A 15,833-nucleotide genomic window follows, 5' to 3' on the forward strand; every position below is an offset into this window, starting at 1 on the left:
TCGGGGTCGCGAGTTCCACTGCGCTAACCTTGTTTGACGCTGAGCGAGGTCATAGTGTTGACAAATGAAGACATGATTATGGACTCATCCTCTGGACACACAGACAAGTTCTGGAAAACGGAAAAAAGGGGGTCCAGTTAAAAATGATGAAAAAAATGGAACACAGATAATTTTCCCGTCTTTAAAGAGTAAACATACTGAACTCAGACATCTGTGATTGATTGTATTTGTTAGGTTTGTCACAAAAGGAAAACCATCAAGTACAGGGGGTGTGTATTACCTGCACTAGCTCGTTGAGTACCACAGCATCGAAGCCGGACAGGTACTGCACGTAATACCGCTGCATGACGGGGCCGTATTTCCTCACGTGGGCTCGCAGCTCCTCCATGTAGAAAATCAACTCTGCAATGTGTCTGGGAAGCAAGACATAATATTCCGTGTTATTGCATACAAGCGTGGACATTCTTAATCATGCGGAATGCGTACTTGTCAATGAAGTCGTCGGTGCTTTTTTTCTGGATGTTGTCAGCGTGACGCAGCAACCAGATGATTTCGTCTCGAGCGAAAGACAACGCCATAAAAACAAACAGTGCCTAAAAATACACCAAATCAATTAGATCTCTCAATATATATTTGAACCGTGTCTTTGTTGATCAGCTTTGTCGCAAGTTGTGACTATGGAGACAACGGAGTAACCCTCTACTAACAAACATATCTATTAAGGCAATGAACCGCTCTCATAACAAAAATTTGCATTCCTGAATGAAAAAAATATTTGGTTAAACTTTTCAAAATCCACATGCGCTGCTACATGACATGGCAAGAAATTGAAAATGGACCAGAAACCTGCAGAACAATTCGAGAGAAAATGTGATGGAATTGTGACAGCTTTTATGAGACAAAAAGGCCTTTTAGGAAAAAAAATACAGACAAAAACAAACGTACTCTTTTACAAAACTTCGGGGAACTGAAGCGATTAATGATGGTGAAGAGAGCAGTATATAAGAAAAATGAAATGCAAAACGGAAAAATACCCCAAAACTGAAAAAGGATAATCGGCCCCTTCATTCATCATCTAAATTTCTTTCTTGCCTAACAACCACAGAGGTATAAAAAAATGAACTCTTTGATGTAATGCACTTACAGGTTTTACCGTCTACATTTATAAAAATGAAGTCCGATTTTGGAAGACTTGGAATGGATTGGGCAATTTACATGTACAATGTCTTTCTTATTAGGAAGATATCAGTATACAAGACAGCTTTCAGAAGGAATTATTTTCGTAAGTAGAGGCAGCACTCCAAGGGTATGAGATAAGACTACCTTTGGACCCAGCAAACCCGGCTGGTCCGCTAAGACAGTGGCCAGCTCCTTGAGGGCGGAGCGAAGAAACTTGCGGCGCTCTCGGTGCATGGAGCCTCTGAGGAATCGGGAAAACAGAAGGTGGAAGTCAGCGTGGAGAATTGAAACGTGCACCCACCGCCGGTTTACACCCAACATTGACACTTTGAGGACAATCCTCGCCAGACACCAAAGTGAGTAAATGACAGCCATAGCAAGAAGAATCAGAACAAAGATGAAAGCCGCAGACAGATTAAGTACGGAGGATGAAATCTGAGGAAGACAGAGAAGGAACAAAGAGGAAAAAAGGACGGCAAGACAAGACGTCTGAGTCACCCGAGAGAGATGATATGAGCGGGTCGCAAAAACAGAAAAGGAAATGGAAATGGGGGAAAATGTAGGTGACTGAATAAATCAGTTTGGTAAGTGCGAGGGAAAAAAAAAGATGAGACGATGGCACTTGGGAATTGAGTGTGAACATACGCGTGAGACAGGGCCTGTTCCTTGCACTCTCTGATGTCATTGATGCGCTTGTTGTACCTAAAAAAAACACACAAGGAGAATTGACTTGAAGGCTTGTTTGGTCATACAGAAACCGATTGAGAAATCATGTTGAGAGATGATTTTAAAAGATGTAGGTTGTCAAATAATTACCCGGATAAAGGGCTGTGTTTAGCTTTTACAAAAAACGACTGCAGTTACCCAATTTTCCTTTCTATAGGACGCACCTTGAAACCCCAAATTGGCCATAAATGTGAAATTCTGCCTAGTATATCGCTGCGCATGATATTCAGCATAATACGGTAGATTAGTTTGGAATTGCATATGTGTGCGTTACTATACAAATAACGCACGGGGTTTGTATACTACCGTATTTGTGCAATGATTGAGACGTTAAAAATCATCGCTGACCATAATCGCAAAGCATTGTATGGAACGGCAATTAATCCCGGATCCTGGCGATGAGAGTGACAACACTTACTCATTAGCCCACCAATGATACGGATGCTATACAAAAAGGCACATGGTTTGATCTCATTATCAAACAATTTTTACTCCTGATGTCAGAAACGAACATTAGAGAAAAGAGAAACAGATATGTTCGTCTGAATTATATATATATATAAAAAACGCAAAGTCCGGTTCATCATCAGATACAACAGAGTTTTTCCCCTCGTTGTGCTTTTTGCAATTAGTCTAGTGGTCAGGTTTGGGCATTCCCACCGCCGCGACCCGGGTTTTATTCCCGTTGCACTCAATGTTTTGCGATTTTGGTCAGCAACATTTACAGCCTGATCAATCACTGCACATATAACATTACGCATTTTATAAACAGGAATGTGGTAGAGCGCCTAATGTAATTTTATTGTATGCGCCTGTTGCTTTAATTACATGCATCTTATGGTCAGGTGTGCCTTATATAGGTCTATTAAAAAAGACTATTTTTAGGTGGTGCGCTATATAATCTTTTGCGCCATATGGTGCGGAAAATACGGTATTTGTTTTTTCTCATATTAGACTTTGATTGGCGGGAATATTGCCCAACTCCTCAGGGCTTTGAATTGCACTCCCAGTGTCTCTTTTTACCCTCGAATGTTGACAAAAAGGTCCTCTGCAGCTTTGTGGATATGGAAGACTTCATCCCTGAACAGGCAGAGACAGGTGGAGCTCTGAAGTGCCAACTTCCACACAGACAGTGCACCTGCGTCACTGTTCAGTACCGCGTGACACAAGATGAAACCAACTGGGCACAAGGAACAAGAGCAAATTAATCCGAAAGCTCGGTGGATACAAACATGTCTTGACTACTTACAAACGATCCATTTTTCCATCGCATCCAGAGATAGGTATTCACAGGGCATCTAGAAAGAGAAGACATGTTTGCAACCTTATCTCTGCTTGAAGTAATTTAAGTAAACTGTGATTTGGACCCACTCACAGTGTCTGACTGTGCAGGATTGAGCATAGTTGAAGGAGCAGAGATGAGCGAAAGCAGCTGAGCGTTCCTCCACTGGTCTGCGGAAAGGTTCCTTCTGGGGTACACCATCTGGAGGCTGATCAGAGCGTCCGACAGAGACTGCACCAAGAGACAACCGCAAACTTTCAACATATCTTCACTGAAGACAATTTAACATTGCTGTATTTTACTTTATAAAGGCTCATAAAAACTTTTGTTGAATGAAGTGTACACAAACTGAGATCCTGGTCTCTTTTAAGTGACAATTTGGAGAGAAAAGTTCTTTCTTCCACCCATCGGCAATTTTTGATCGACCGTGAACTGTACGAATATGGTTGTTGTATTTTATTTGAATCATAATTATATTAACTTATGTTCATGAAATCATTTACGGCTTTCTGTTTGGTGCACATGCAGTCAAGAGAAACCTGAGAGTGCAGCTTTGAAATGCACTTAGTAAATTGAAGTGAATAAGTGTATTACATTTAATCCAGTTTTATGACATGTCTTAACAAGAGTTTAACGTCAAACATTGGAACTTCAACTTTAGTCAACTAGGTATGCCATTAGTTGATTTAATTTTGTTTCATTCATTTTGTTCGTGGTAAACATTTAATGCGACATTATCAAGACACATTTTCAAACACTATTTGAATTTAAAAAAACGTCTTCATCTTAAGTGTAAAACGTTGTGGCATTACCAGTAAATTGTATCATCAGTATTCCAAAGTAAGAACCCTTTTCATAATCTGAAATAAATGGCATTAGTGCACCCCTTGGGAGTCTGTATCTTTTAGAAAATCCATCACAACTAGATGTGAAAATAGCTTTTTATTCCACAGCTAGGAAAAGAATCAATGATTCATTTGATTTAATTGAGACTACCTTGCCGTGTGGGACAAATTCCTCCATCAACTTCTTCAGGGGGTTCTCATAATCCACTATCATTTGGCCCAGCCTGGGGTACTCACGGTCACTGACACACGCACACACACACACACACACACACACACAGAGTCAGATTTACACACACATATTAGAAGTCACATAAGTGAATGTGATTAAAGTCTTGAATGTGTTTTTTTTCACCTGGCTCCGTGTGTCATCTCATGAGCATAGTTGTACAAGCCAATGATGGCTTTTCTCTCTTCAATGCGTGACAATATGATCATGAGCGTAGTGTAAGTCACCACCAGGTCTAGATAGTTTTTGGTCAGATCAAAATTCACCGTCTGAACGAAAACAAAATCCATCAATCGTGAGACAGAAGATTCATTTTAGAGATGAAAGATCACTTACAATGTCAAAGAAAACTTGGCACACGTCAATGCTGTTGAGGAGTTCACACACGTGGTCCTGTTGAAGCATAAAAATGTGTCCATTATAGCATTCTGAAAAACATCAACGGCTAAATATGTAGCTGAGGTGACCTCTAACCTTAAATTCCATCACATCTACAAAAGTAAAGTAGTAGAGAGCCAAGTTCTTGAGAATTTCTGACTTCTCCTTCTGCAGCTGAGCCAGCTGTTGCTGTAACATCACATTCGAGTCTTGAGATCAGAATCAATGCACACAACCTAACCATAATGGACTTCAACACTTTATTTCATTAATTCATTAATAATTTAAAAAATATATTCATAAAATGTATGGAGGCTACAAAAATATGTGTGAGGCAACATTCATAAAGTCAAGCAAAACCCTGTATTGTGTGCAGTTGGGGTTTTAATCTGGATACTGGACTTTGATGTTTGTGGTTGTGCTGTTGTTTTCATCTGCCCTTGATTTTAGGTTTAACGGTCAGTGCTGCAACTGCCTGAATACAGTCAAACCTTTCTCACCCTAAGTGACCGTTACGTCAGGATGGCCACCCTATATAGCTCCTCACTCTGTGACATATATAAGAGGACCAGTATTTATATTCGGATGCTGCATTTGATGAGAAATATTAATCTGTTTGCACACGCAGTGTAAAACAACTGCATATTGCTTCCAGAGACAATAAGTAGATTAGCTAGACTACAGGATGCAAGAAATAAGAAATAATGTGGCCAGCCAGGCAAAGCAAAGAGACCAATTTAGCCTCAAAGCATGTGAAAACAAAATCACTGCAGTCAACAAAACTCAAATAATATACACAAATAAACTTACCAAAAAGCACAAGTCCAGGAATAAGCCAGGATTAGCATGCAGACACACACAGAAACAGAAAACAACGTAAGAGACAATTTTTGCACATTTATATTGAATAAAGCGGTTAGCCAGACACATACACAAATGGGTGCTTTGTCTAAACACACACGCCATAAGCTAAAGAAACAATTGGTATTGCAAAGCAGTGAGCCTCCACAGGCAAAAACACACTTTTTTTCCTCAAGTATTTCAGAGTGAATTGCACATTTCTCTCTAAACACCGGTTTTACGACTGCTTCAGACAAACAAAGGCATAATCATAAAAATGTGTTATAAAAACACATAGCTGTATTCTAGCATCTCCAATGATCTGGAGGGAACACTTCCTTAGAGATAAAAAAAAACTGTTGGCATAATGGACACTCGGGGAAACAAATCAAATCAAGCTGCAGGCGCACTCACGTTGTTGTTCCGCGTCTCCACTGTGGGGAACTTCCTAACTATAAACTTGACAGCAGACTCCAGGTTCTTATCCACCAGGTAGGAAGGCTTGGCCTTGGGATCTCCGCATGCCTGAGGGCGAGGAGATACATAAAAGTAAAGGTTATACATTTGCTTTTTGTTTGTTTTTGATGAAAGCCTTTTCATGTGGTAACTAGCTTCATTGGGCATGATACTCAAAACATGGACACTGGTACATCATAGTAGGTGGATGAAACCGGTCCAAATTGATCAGATGGAAAACAGACGCAAGGTTGACGTCCTTTCTCTGCATTCAACACACAAGACGCACATTCCAACAGAAAACGCATATAGGCAAATTTCCATTTTGTACTGCATGACCAAAATGGAAAGTTCTGCATGTCGGTCTGTGGTTTTCAAGTTTAAGAAAAGCCGATTTCTATTGACATATTTCCTCAAATCATAGCTAGGCATCATTTACTTCTGACTTGGGATGGCTAATTTGCCAAAAGTTGATATCTTACATTATATCTGTTAGTTTGGGCCACCATTTTTATCCATTTTAAACAAAATAATTACTGTAACACACCACTGTCACCAAAACATCCTATGCAAAAAAAAAAAAACTCAGGCAAAAATAACAGATCCTAAATTCCCCTAAACATTCTCTTAACATTCATTTTTTGTTATCTTTTCAGTTTTTTTCCCAACCACAATTAGGTAGCATCTACTGTAAATATGTCTTATGAATCATCCCATTCAGCAATAGTCCAAAAGGTTTAATAGTCATCACCAGCTTTGGTTGATTCATAAAACGCTTAAATTCCTTACTTGATTTCACGATTGAACCAATTTTCAAATTGTCTATTTTAAAAAACGGCTAATTAATTAAACGTATTTATTTTATTGCTCGGCCGTACTTCAGACAAATAAATGCCTGACACTTAAGAAAAAAACTGATCAAAGTTTAATATCGCCCCTTCACTGACCAAAACAGCTGCATCCAGACAAGCACGTAAACTCTCTCAGCGGAATTAAGGAGTAAAGTCTTAGCACTTGTAAACAACTTCCCTGCGGTGCTGAATTAATGATCTTTTGTAATGATGGCTGTGTACCTACAATGATGCATGTGTGCTATGTCTGCCAATTTTCTCCTGTATTGCTTCTGTTTTCAACTTTTGTATAATTTAAAATATTCTGCCTTCTCATACCAACATTAATATTATAGCCGAGTGAATCTACGTCTTTGGCCACTCTTTAAGGAAATAGGGTACATGGGAGCACCTTCCCACTACTACAACTATAACCTTACACATTTAGTTGATTGTAAACAAACTCACCACAAGAGAATGTTAGAAGTTGTAGCTGAAAATTTAATTTACAGCTTTCTCCACTATAACAAATGGCACTGTGTATAATTGCCATCAGTGACTTGCCAAGTAGACCTCTGAATGGTGGGAAGCGACAGAGCTCATGCATCATGGGGGTTTGTAGTGGTGAATGGTGAGCAAGCTGTGGTGCATGCATGTGCCATCGACAGACTTGGATTAAGTAGGAGTAGTAAAATCATTAGTTGTAGTAGTAGTAGAAACTTCAGTATAGTACAAAAGTATAACATTAACATGGTGCATGCATAACCTAATTACTTTAACACTACACCCACAATTGTGTTATGTCGATCAAGCAACGACCAAAATAGCTTAAAAAAAAACAAGGAAAAAAAAGCACAAATATGTAAACACACCATTCATGAAAACCATGAAAACATTCTAACTATAAAGCAATGCTTGCTAACTACACTAACTTTAAGACGTTTTCTGCAAAGAGCCTAACTAAGGAGCCCAGAAAAAGAAAAAAAAACAAGCAAGCTTCACCAATAACTTTTCTTTTAAGTTAATTAATTTACTAGTACTGTTAAAAAAAACAAAACAATAAAAGACACCATGTAACGGTTACCCTGAAACAGGAAAAACAGATGCTTGCCAATAAAACGATTTGGATAAAATTAAAAAAAACACTAACAAAAGCCAATTCACTTTTGAACCGACAAAAAAAGTTCTGTTCACACTTGGGCCTCTACTGTCTGTTTGCTTGCCAACTCAACAACAGACGAGCTTTTAAGATGCGAGTCTGTAGCCAATTGATCTCAGCACAGTCTATTCAGATTAAACTTTTCTCTCGGTCACACTCACTTGGTCAAAAAAAAAACAAAACATGAATAGTACCAGCAAACACCATGTTGAGCAGTCATCCTAAAGTGAAACAATCTCTTTTCTCTGTTCCAATGATTTGAGTGAAATCAAATTTGACGACAAACATTTTGTGGATGCAATGTCATGGCACAGGAGCTTCTCGCATGCATTTTAGTCAATGAGTTAAGACATTCCATATTTGATGGAAACACCTGCTATAGACTCTGCTTTGCAGGTGTCGACCACTAGCACATGCAAGAGCTTCGAATGCTCAAGTTGATATCTGCTACTACCAAGTGCAGTCGATTTTAGCATCAATTTGATCCAAACTACAATTGCAGGATATAATTGACATGGAGAGCTAGAATACATCCGTAAAGCTGTGTGCCTGAATGAATAGTGGAAGGATGGATGGAAATAAGGAATGAGGGAACGGTGTAGCCAATACATGGAGGGCTCGGGAATAAGTGGGAGTGGTGGGGGAAGGGCGTGGAAGCGGTTGCTCGGATACCAGAATAGAACTTCATCTCGTCTCTACTCGCAGCTAACATTGGCCTTTTGAAGTTGTCCAAACGTCAGCAAAGCAAGTTCTAGCTACGATTAGCCTTTTCAATTATTTGTGAATGTAATCTTTGGGGTATTTAAATTTTCGGGGGGTGAAGTTTGATTGATCAAAATAATGCATGCTACTACACGCTCCAATGGTGAACAGGATCCTGAACCTGGCAAAGTTAGTGTCACTATTTTGGCATGCCACTCATCTTTGTCACTACACTGCTTTCATTTGCAAACTTAATTTCGAAGTGCGATTTTTTTTTTTAAATTAGTTATTATCATTTCCTTATTCAAACATAAGAGTAAAAAACATCTATGAGAGGCATTTATTTGGAGGACAAGTCAAAAGTTTACATTATAATTCAGTCATCCAATATTTTATTTTATTATAATGATTATTTTGTTTGATTTAGTAATTGAATGAGATATTTTGCATTATGCAGCGAAAAGAGCACAACCTTTTTTCCATTTTGGATGGTCACCTTTCCTATGCTCAACAGCGGTTCATGTGACTTTCAGGAAATTTGGCATTACCACTTTAAAGAATAAGTGTCTGTAGCAAAGCCATGTTTAGTGGCTATCAAGGAAGAAAAAGAATCAGCCGGTGTTCATGACATTTTACCCAATTATTTTGTTAACATTTCTTCAAAAACAGTGACTGCAGTGCACTCTGTGGAACTAGTGGCGCTGTTGTACTTTTGTGGTATATTTATTATACAACATTTGCAGTAGATATGAGGGACTATTTGTTCTGCACCAATATCTTAGACATGCGTTTCCCGCCAACTTTTTGTTTTACCATCATGTCAACTTGTTTTTTCAAAACAGTGTGTGTATTTCAGAAGTTATTGCCGTGACACTTCAGCAGAGATTTTGCATATTCTCTTAAAAGATTGACTGCATTATTGGAACTTTATTTGTTGCAGCCTACAAGCATAAACATTAGAAGGAAGTTAACTGGTAATACACAAGTTTTTATGGTTGCTGTACTCGAAACTAATTAGCTAGAGAGTTTTGGGGTGAAAATTAAGAATTTCATCCCAAAAGCCTAATTATAACAAATGAAATGAACAATACAAGATGTTCATACTGTAAATTTTGTTGTAAAACTATTTCTACCGTGACAACAAATGGTGTTACAGTTGTGCATGAAACAGGGTAAAATTGTTTCCCTTATTAGTAAGGCTGGACAAAAAAATAAATTCATTTCATTTAGACAGAGCCATTTAAAAAACCTGCTAATCCGTGAAATTGAAAATAATAAGTAAGAGTTTAATTTGAATTACTCAAAGTTGGTGCTCATTAATAAACAATAGTTACCTACTAGAAAATTGTGGCATTCAACCAAGGGCTAGACAGAACCTATAAGGTTATTTTTGCTGAGAATTGATTTAAAATCAATTATTCTTACGTACACATTTGGTAAAACGTGTTGAGACTCTGTGTGATTAAGGGCTATACAAATAAACACAACTTGACTTGACTTGAAAAGTAAAACTTAAAAGTGTATGTTTGGTGGGGTTTATCAGTATAAAAGGTATTTATATTGTCTTTCCCCCCGCCAAAATAAACTTAATAAAAATAACGATTTTTGGGGGGGCCAAGGCGATCAGCCTCACATTAAATTCTTTCTTTTGTAAATCAAAATGAAATGTCTGAAAACGTCCTAAAATCAATGACCAAAATGAACGAATCATCAACTTGCATTGCAGTTTTACTAACTTGCTTTACTTTTTTAATCTTTCACAAAACATGCAAACATGTTCCTTCTAAAGTACACATGAACGGAGTCCACAACCATTAATTAGGACATGAAGAAGCACAGAGGACCAACAGATAAGTACATGTAGCCGGGAGGGTAAGGAAGAGAAGGGTGGGATGGATGAAGGAGTTAAATGGTTGGGGGTGGGAGGGCAAAAGGAAGGAAAAGGACGGGTGGGACGTTCATCAGTGGAAGGCGATAAACTTTGCAAACCTTCCAAACTTGTCCTTGCTGCATAGGAGAAGGGGGAAGCATTGGAACGGAGAGAAGAAGAGAAGGAAATCAAAACCACCTAGGCAAATTGCTCAGCACACACACAGACACACATGCATTTTGTTACAAACGTGTTGCTGCAATAACAACAGATTAAAAAGGACACACGCCGCGCGAGCATGCGATCACTCACTTATCACTCACTTAACACACGCTGATTTGCCTCTAACCCGCTGGGTAGCATCCCTACCAGTACCTACGCACTCACCGGGAAGTAACACATCCATTTTGAGTGCCCAAGTAATATGAACGACACTCAGCACCGTAACGACAAAGTTAAGCCCTTGCACTTTTCCATTTACATTTTGGGGAAGGTTGTTGCCTAGTAACTGGCAGACATTGAGAGTTCCCTCAGCGTCCATGCGCCGGCCACTTGACTGCTGCTAAATGTCCTTCTTCAGCATTGCAGCTCATGTCTCTATTACTTGAATAATTACAAGGGGGTGTAATTTGGGTATCACATCTTCATTCAATAAAAAAGGATTTTACTTTGTGCATGTGAGGTGCACATGTTATTTTAGTCCACTTGGGGTTAGTTTTTCGCCTCCTTACTGTAGAATCTTGACTTAAGCGGTGTCAGCCAATCAAAGGGTAGAATTGCTTTGCTTTCATTATGCATGTTAAGTGACTCTGCGTTTGTCTTGGCCACAATGGGGCATTAGAATAAGTTTCTGAGTAACAATCATCGCTCAGTCGACATTGAACGAGAATTTCATGACCTGGTAAAAACTTCACACTTCGTATTAAACACTCCTTTTGAGTAAAAACAGCAATAACACTTGATGGACGCAAACCTTTTTGAAGCTGATATCTATGCCTTTATTACTAATTAGAACAAATGGCTACTAGTTATATATGCATTTCTAAAATACCATCCTGTCAAGTTATTACTACGATGTTACTATGTTATTATGGTAATACCAGGTTGAAATTTTTACAGGTTATGTTAAATAAAAGCCCAGTCAACCACTAAAACATGCCAGTTAGAAATCTAATTCTCCCAGAAAATCACAATGAACCATCAACAGCTTATTTTTGGAAGCAATGTAAGGGTTACGCAGAGGTCCTTAGGCTTACTACATTAAAGACTCCTTACAAAGAGCAACAATGCTACAATACTAAATTAGCTGTATACATTATGACTTTCTCTTGGGAACACTTTCATGTTGTCTCACTTGCGATGGATAGTAATAATAATAATAATAATTTCCTTGTATTGTCATTCTGTGTAACAATGTACACAGAACGAAATGTCGATTGCACCTGACCCGTTGTAGCGAGCCGATGCAGCCGCAGCCAACAGAGGGCGCCGCCGACCACTTTTTAAGTCTTAGGAATGACTCGGCCGGGGCGCGAACCACCGACCTCCCAGTCTCAAAGCGGGCGCCTTACCATCTAGGCTACTGAGCTGGTAAAAATGGGTGGATGGATGGGTGGATGGATGGATGGATGGATGGATGGATGACACAGCACATTTTTTTCTTTGTTGTTTACTGAAAACGGAATTTTAATTGGTGGTCCGTATATATTTTTATCTTCTATTAAGAATACAAAAGGTTAAGAAAAGCCCAAAATTTCACTCTAATAGTCACGTTATTTGTTTCAATAATATGACTCACGTAGTAATAATTGCTATTATAAAAACAAAAACACTCAATTGGAAGTAAAACAATGTTCCCTGAAAAGAAAATAGCAGAAAGTAAGTGTTGAAATGAAAATGCCTTTTTAAAAACAACGTATGGTAATTAAAAATATACAGTACAGATACTGTCATTGGTAATTTTTGCCTTAAGAGTAATAGTATTTTGATTTAATCTGATCTTTTTTTCACTGATGACATGTGCATAATGGCTGCTTACAACCCCAGAAATGCCCTATGATCATCATATCAGCCTTAAGCCTGCTTTTTATTCTGGAACATTCGCTGCAGCATGGAGGCCTTTAGTTGAGCCCAGAACAGTTGGGTAACAAAGCACACAACATGGGGGCAACAGGGGGTTATGGCATTAGGAACGCAAACTATTACACACAACTAGGACTAACATGTGAAAAACTGGATAATTGAGAGATGTTTAACTGCAACTTAATCTTCAAATGCGTAGTGAAAACATTACTACTCAGAGCATTGATTAGAAAACATGGTTAAGAGTGCTTGAGGTTGTCCCAATGTTATCTTTTTCAGCTACTTTGTATAAGATTGGAAGTTTTAAATGTTCTCACATCTCAAAAGTCACAGATGTAACAAAGTAATCCTTGGGCAACTACAAAAAATTGTCAGATTGAATAACAATTATTTGTAGCTAACTATCTAGTCTTCACAATGTTCATGCACTGTATATATTGTAGCTTGTGTTGTTGGTTTAAGGCTAATTCCTGTTTTATTGTTTGTATAATGTTGTTCATTGAAAGGTACATAAAATAGTTAATTGAACTTTGTATGTTTGAAAAAAAAGTATCAATAGAATAGAATAGTCATTGATATCAATGTTGTAAAACGTGCATGCAATTAGTTTAGACATGCAATAAAGACTTAAGAGAAAAAAAGAGAAAAAACTATCAGGATAAATAGGCAAAATAAATCACAACAAAGTGCTTGGAAAACTGGCCTAAACCTTCGATGCAAGGTCTGCACTTTTGCACTCCATTAGCTTCAAAACTGTGGGTGTGGCCAGTCTCCCAAAATGTGCGCAGTAACAACAGCAAAACATGCACTGATATATGGAATTAGCAAATTTCTAACATACTCAAAAGTCATGGCCAGACACAATCATGAAAACAGTCTACCCAAACAACTTTGGACTCTGTGCCTTTCAACGAACCGACATTGATGGATGAACAGCATTTTGGTCTGGGACTTTAATTGTGCAGTGTAAGCCAAACTTTAAGAAAAGGCCAATTTAGAAGAAGAGACAAAAATCCCGCTGGATTTGTCAGTTAGGATTTTATTTGACAACACTTGACATCTCAGGGAGAGTCAATCAATTAGTCACTGATCAGGCTTCCAAATTTCTACAAAATGATAGCTTCCAAAGTTGTTAAGTCAGGATGCATGAGAAATTTTAGACTGATAGCATAAAAAAGGTATTATGGTATTATTGGTCGTGTCTACTCTTTACTGCCTCGTAATGTGCACGAGAGACCGGAGAGCTCGCCCATCACCAGCATGGCTCAGGATGTGTGCAGTGTTGTGTTTATATAGACAGTTAATCTATAGTAAGTACAGTGGGTTTTGTTTTGTTTGCCGAATTATATTTTGTTTTTGTTGCACTCGTGTGATTGTATGCGAACGGCCATTAAATTAAGATTGACAGCCTGGCTGTGTTTGTTGATTAAGATTGACAGCTGCCGGGCGAAATCTGTCATCTATTGTCTGAATTGCAACATAACTTGTTACTCTTTTTACTTTTAAGTGTAGTGCCCATATTTGAATATTTTGTTCTCCTTTGGCAAGTCATCACTGTCACTGATTCGCTTCCCGTGCGCCGCAGAAAAAGACCTTCATGGCCATAATTGGCCAAATCTTTAGTTTCCCCTCAATGCATCAACATGTATGTATTTTTTTAGTTAAGCTTTAGGAGCACTAGTATAATGTTTAGAGGTCATGTCTTTTCACATAAAGAACACACCTATACTGATATTCATTGGCATGTCCTGCAATATCTGTAAGTATTATAGTGCTCATAGCAACATCTGGTTATTATAGTCATTATAGTTACTCGACATCGTAAGAATCGTCCGGTTGTTTGATTGATCAAAGCAAGCCATAGTCTTCGAGAATTCATCTTTACGAAAGTTCATAATTTCACAGTATTCTATAAGTAAACAAAAATAAAAACACAAATAAAAACAATTTGATTTTGCGTATGGTTAAATTTCAAGTATAGCATGCATTTTAAAAGGAAAGCGTTTTTGATCTCAGAGGCAGGATTTATCGGTATGGATAGGGAACAAAAAGTTATCAAACACCCCCATTATAAACAGTAGGTTAGGTCAAGGACTTGGTAAAAATAGGCACTGTTTTGTGTTCTTGCCAGTCTTCATCACGCACTTGAATTTAAACATGCTCAGGGGTGCTATGAGAAAATGAAAATAAAACGATGGGAGGAAATGAAAGGGACTGTTTTAACACAATCATTTAGAATTGACATAGCTCGCTGTGTACATCCTGGATACAGACAGCAAGTAGTACTGTACTTTATTATCTAACATGACCGATTTACTGTACCTCTATGTGTATATATCATTTAATGAAAGACCAATTCTAAGAAGACAGACAAATGGCTTCTTTGACAAATTTGGATAATTGACCCCTTCATTCAAAAATAATATAAGCCCTCAGAGACTATTCATAGAAGAACACTACAGTACTTCTCTTGCCCTCAAAAAGCGGCCTTAAAGACGTGAGAGCAAGGTCATTTTGAATTTGATTACACCAAAAAGTCTACAAGTTGCTTAATAATAGCAGTTTGCGGTGGACAAGAGTATCAAAACAGTACACCTAAGTTGACAGAACATTTCCCCAACTATTCAACTGCAGTGACAAAAAAGATATAATTTAGAACTTTAATTGGATTTAAATTCCTACATGTATTTCGTCACAACACCTTGTTAAAATAAGCACACACTTTTTAATGTCCAACAATGCCAAAGTTACACATTCCTTTTTAAAGATAACCACAGGAAACACAATGTTGCCTTATGTTTTTTATTGTAAGAACTGCCATTGTGGTTGAAATTTTGAGTTTAATACATATATTTTAATAATGTACAATATATATATATATATATATATATATATATATTAATTTGTATTTGTTGCGACTACTACTGCTCAACCTTATCTTATGATTTATTTATTCAAAATTAGTTTTAGCTTTAAAAGGTAACTGTGATTTTGACATGTGGATGTCAAGAGACATTGATTTGTAGACACTAGGAATAGACTGAATTTTAGGCACAAAAGTGTTTATGCTAATAATGAAGAAAAATTGAAACTGGAAAAAAAAAGCTTCTGAATAAAGAAATGTATTTTTCATTATAACCAGACACATTACTCAAAGTACGATGAACACGCTTGTTTTATTGCAATTTAGATCGCTGAACAGTATAAATTCTTCTGTATCACTTTGTTGTCTAAAGTTTCTAAAGCACCTAAATG

General features: G+C 37.8%; 1 protein-coding gene across 4 annotated transcripts in view; it reads right to left on the reverse strand.

Annotated features, from left to right (window-relative positions):
- The window catches only part of nckap1 (NCK-associated protein 1), a 33,349-nt gene that overhangs the window by 14,581 nt on the left and 2,935 nt on the right, over positions 1 to 15,833 (reverse strand). Inside the window, exons 2-15 of one of the 4 annotated variants that reach the window (XM_088352013.1) lie at positions 10,616 to 10,633; positions 5,894 to 6,004; positions 4,736 to 4,822; positions 4,598 to 4,654; positions 4,388 to 4,530; positions 4,184 to 4,274; positions 3,281 to 3,418; positions 3,155 to 3,203; positions 2,929 to 3,085; positions 1,825 to 1,881; positions 1,324 to 1,420; positions 487 to 593; positions 281 to 413; positions 29 to 110 (exon numbers count right to left, since the gene is read on the reverse strand). In XM_088352013.1, coding sequence (XP_088208139.1) covers positions 29 to 110; positions 281 to 413; positions 487 to 593; positions 1,324 to 1,420; positions 1,825 to 1,881; positions 2,929 to 3,085; positions 3,155 to 3,203; positions 3,281 to 3,418; positions 4,184 to 4,274; positions 4,388 to 4,530; positions 4,598 to 4,654; positions 4,736 to 4,822; positions 5,894 to 6,004; positions 10,616 to 10,633 — 1,327 coding nt within the window. Of the gene's footprint in view, positions 1 to 28; positions 111 to 280; positions 414 to 486; positions 594 to 1,323; positions 1,421 to 1,824; positions 1,882 to 2,928; positions 3,086 to 3,154; positions 3,204 to 3,280; positions 3,419 to 4,183; positions 4,275 to 4,387; positions 4,531 to 4,597; positions 4,655 to 4,735; positions 4,829 to 5,893; positions 6,005 to 10,615; positions 10,634 to 15,833 lie in introns of all 4 variants that reach the window. The other 3 variants (XM_088352012.1, XM_088352016.1, XM_088352014.1) reach the window with 3 other exon arrangements.

The sequence above is a fragment of the Urocampus carinirostris genome, chromosome 13, assembly GCF_059441175.1.
Source record: "Urocampus carinirostris isolate Australia breed hairy pipefish chromosome 13, RoL_Ucar_1.0, whole genome shotgun sequence".
NCBI lineage: Eukaryota > Metazoa > Chordata > Actinopteri > Syngnathiformes > Syngnathidae > Urocampus > Urocampus carinirostris.